Consider the following 4,440-nt stretch of genomic DNA (forward strand, 5'->3'; position numbering starts at 1 on the left):
ATTGATTGACACTTTCACAACTTTGAGCTTGTGAATTATGTAGTAATAGTATGTTGTCAAGTGCGTGGCGAGAAAGTAACCCTTGAAATAGTATGTGGTCAAGTGTACTCTATGGTGGTAACAAAGTGACCCTTGAAACAGTTCTCATGTGTGTGTGGCACTTTGTGACATAAAAGGTGGAATAATGAAAAGGGAATATAACCTCTTTTTTTAAGCATAAAAAGGCTCTAGCACCATGAGGTATTCCCAAGCTCTTTGAAGGTTGGTCCTAGAGCTTAGCCTTGAGCCTTAAGGTATTATATTAGAGCTCTCAGCCTTGGGCCGTAAGGTACTATATTAGAGATCTGAGCCTTTTAGCCTGAAGGTGTAAAAGAGTGTGAAATTGAGCAATGGCGCAAGTACGGGTGATCATGATTGGGGCGCCAGCAGCTACAGCCGCTGCAACACGATACGAATATGGGAGGCCGCCGCCGCCACGAGTACAATGCAAAGAGTCCACTCAACACTACAGCGTCACAGCCAACATGCAAGGTGGGTGGGTAGCTGTCGTTGCTGCTGCACATGATTAATCGGTTGCAGTGTTTACTGGATTTGAGTTGGGATGCAAGCCATATATTATGAGTCGTGATTTCATTTGATTAAGCTATAATCTTCGTTTTATCAGCAGGCTACAAACCGGAGGACGTTCAGGTGCAAGTGGAGAGATCTCGATTTCTCGTGCTGAGTGCGCAGCGCAATGGGAGCCTCGTTTTCAAGCAGAGGTTTGAGCTGCCCGCAGATGCACGTGATGAAGACGCTGCAGCCGATTGGAACCGTGGATTGCTCACAATTACCATCCCCAAAATGGTGACCAACAGAATCATAACCACCGTCCCGATCTTCAAAAAACGCAACGGCGCGCGTGACAATTTCTACGTCGTTTGATGTTAATTAATACAGTAGATCTTCACTTGTAGATGCCCCAGAAGGCTTAGAAGGCCTCGGTGGGAGCTTCGAGCGTGTATTAAATCTTGAGTGTGGGATAAAATTACAAGTATATGTAAAATCTGGAGTGTGGGATACAATTACAAGTATATGTAGCACAAACCAGTGTGGGATAAAATTACAAGTATATGTAAAATCTGGAGTGTGGGATAAAATTACAAGTATATGTAAAATCTGGAGTGTGGTGTACAATTACAAGTATATGTAGCACAAACCAGTGTTTTCAACCACCATCACGTGTCTTTTCTTGCTTGTTGATAAATAATAATAAAGATACACCTTAAAGGTGATTAGGTTTCAATGACTAAAATAATAATAATGTTTTTATTGCCACATTCATGATTCATAACCCTCTTTCACAAAAGTTATCCTTTGAAAACTTATATCTAGGTTTTATTTCCTACTACGTTTCTTTAAGCAAAATGTTGGGATTTTTCTCCGCACTATATCTCACGAGTTAACAACTTGTTTTATCTAGAAGTAGGAGGATATTTTGCCCTTTAACTGGCAATAGTTTAAAGTTCAATCATTAAAGGTTCACTCAAGCTCAATCAACAAAGTGACACTCAAGATTATCAATTCTATGACACACATTATTCATGTAGGCGTTCTGTTTAGAAAAAAAAATGAGTTCAAGTTCTTGATTTATGTCACTCCTCAAACACCCTTAAAGGCTTATACAAATCATGGTCATGCCATTCTTAAAATAAACTATGAGCATCAACTCATATATGTCTTTAATGAAGGGTTCATGCAAGGGATTTATTTGTATATCAAGAATGATACTAAAAAACATTGGTAGACCTTCTTTCTCTATCTTAAACTTATCCATAGTGTGAGATGGCAAATAGTGTATTTTCTGAATATGCATATGCACATCCTTACATAATAATGTAAAAACAATGCAAAGGAACAATTTGATGACCCTTTGCAACAACCACCCTATTAGGAGGCACCTCAAGAATTAGTGGACTAAAAAAAAACTTAATAGACTTTTTATATTAGGTCTAAAAGCATCATGGTCTAGCACTTTTGCTTACTAGATGCCCAACACTCACTCCTAGCTTAATAGGTAGCAAAAAGAAATGTACAGCCAAGCAGTGTTGCTTTTGAGAAGGTAGGGAAGTTTCCCTTGAGAGATCTCTTTTTTGTGTGGATTTTGGTAGTTGATGAGTTGCATGAAGCTTTTGGTTTAGATAGCATAAGAGTAGGATTCGTCAATCACCTAGTTGCTAGTGATCAAATTGTGATGAAGAAGTTGCTATTATTATTGAATTTTTGAGTCATGTAGATGACTCTAACTTACTTGGGCCATAATTTGGTTCTTAATGATTTTCTTGAAGAGGGAGTCTTTCAGACTTCTTACGTGATGCATAGATTCATTCTATCTTTGATGCAATGAGCTAGGTGTTGTATATACATGCGAAATAAAGAGCATGGCTATGTATGATGTAGGTGGGCTTAAATGTGAGATGGGTTTATATGTGGAAGTCGGCAGTTGCAAGATGAGTGTGAGAAACTTTTGATAGTTTTTCAAAAAGTGAGACACCCCCTCTGGGCAAAAATTTCAAGTGGGCACCCTACCTCAATCGAGGTTCTCAAACCACAAAAGAGAAACATGTGTCCAACAAACACATACCTTGATCAAGGTATATGTCCATGCCACATCAATGCTAACCCAGACCTCAAATGAGCTTTTGGTGTGATGACATGACATACAACACCTAGATACCTTGATCGAGGTATCTTTACACATTCAGTAGTTGACACCATATGTCATGTAGATACCTCGATAGAGTTTCTATGCTAGGTCACATGCCATGCAAAAATAGCCATATTAATTACCAACAATTAAAAGAAAATATTCAAAATCTGGATGGCCAAGATGCATCAAAAACCTTGCTTGAGGTTGATAATGTGTCTGGACCGTCTCAATAACTAAGGTTGAGAAAGCAATGGGCTCGATTGAATTCAATCGAGGTCAATGATGGATCATGGCCATCACAGTAGATGGCCCAGATAGCATCTCGGACCTTGATCTTGGTCCAAGATAACTAAGGTTGACAAAACAACAGCCTCGCTTGCATCTCACACCTCAGTCAAGGTATATAATACATCATGGCCATGGAGAAGAACGGTCTAGATTGCATCTATGACCTTGATCGAGGTTATGCATGGAATCTAGACTATCCATTAATGCATTTGAGATCTTGGCCAATCTTTTGTGTGTTTCAATGGCCGAGATTGCCTAGACCTTGATCAAGGTTTTTGTTACATCGTAGTCGTCTCCTTGGATGGCTAAGATTCAATCATATACCTCGATCGAGGTTGTTTTTTGCTACACCATTTTGTTGTGTAGTATAGGTAGTTTGAGTTTTCCATGCTCTTTACAAAAATCTTATAAAACCCTTCAGTCATACTCAGGGATTGATGGTGAATTGAATGGTTCTCTTTGCAAAAATTAATAAAATCCCTTAACCATCTCTTTTGTTTGGGAGAATGATTGGGTTGGGAGAGGAAAAATTTCAGCACCCTATGATCACTTCTCACCTTGAAATGTGTACCATAAAGATAGTGATGCCATTTCTTGATTGCGTGAAGTATGGCCAACATTTCTTGCTCATAAACATGCAACCCTATCTCCTTCTTAGAAAGCTTTCTGCTCTCAAATACAATGACACCATGCTCTTGATATAAACCTCCTTAAGCCCTCTTCCACTTGCATCCGCTTTCACATAAAATGTCTTTGATAAATTAGGGCAAACAAGAATAGGAACCGATGTGAGCAAGGTTTTGAGTTCATTAAAACTCTTGTTGGCAATAGCATCCCAAAAAAGAAATCTTCCCTCTTGAGTAGATCGGTAAGGGGTGCCACAATAGTTGCATAATGCTCCATAAATCTTCTATAAAAAGAAGACAATACCAAAAATCCTCTCAATTGTATTGTATTACTACGGGTTGGCCTTTTTTTGATGCATTCTACTTTCTTTGGATCCCTTCTCTCCCACCAAGTGTCCAAGATATTCCACTTCATTAACCATAAATGTACATTTTCTCTCCTTCATATAAAGCTTGTGCTTCCTCATCAGCTTTTGAGGTAAGTCGGTGTAGAGCTTTTGCTTGCCGATCTCCTGGCCAAGCCTTATCACCCTCTTACCAAAGTTTAAAATCTAATGACAAGAGTTGAGGCCATGTCTTCACCCCATGTACCTAATCCTCCAATGTATCACTTTTCCAAGGCACTCATGGCACATCGGATTCAAGACATTTTGCGCTTGGCCTCTATACCAATTGCCAAGGTACCCTCACCACATAACTAGCTTTCTAATAGTGCAATAATCAATGGAAAGCATAGAAATGGATGAGAGCATAAGAAACATACCAATGGCATTTATAGAACATTCAAATCATTACAACTCATAGATCCAATAGCCTTTTGCTTTTCCCAAATGATTC

The 4,440-nt window shown here is 39.0% G+C and overlaps 1 protein-coding gene across 1 annotated transcript; it reads left to right on the forward strand.

The window, feature by feature from the left end:
• Positions 1-238: 238 nt before the first annotated feature.
• On the forward strand, positions 239-1,214 carry LOC147617586 (18.0 kDa class I heat shock protein-like). The gene is made up of 2 exons (XM_086775436.1): positions 239-531; positions 668-1,214. The coding sequence occupies exons 1-2, from the start codon at positions 390-392 to the stop codon at positions 922-924; spliced, it is 399 nt and encodes a 132-aa protein (XP_086631562.1). The 5' UTR covers positions 239-389; the 3' UTR covers positions 925-1,214.
• The last annotated feature ends 3,226 nt before the right edge of the window (positions 1,215-4,440 follow it).

The sequence above is a fragment of the Cibotium barometz genome, chromosome 36 (genome assembly GCF_041138505.1).
Source record: "Cibotium barometz isolate CiBa-2024 chromosome 36, ASM4113850v1, whole genome shotgun sequence".
NCBI lineage: Eukaryota > Viridiplantae > Streptophyta > Polypodiopsida > Cyatheales > Cibotiaceae > Cibotium > Cibotium barometz.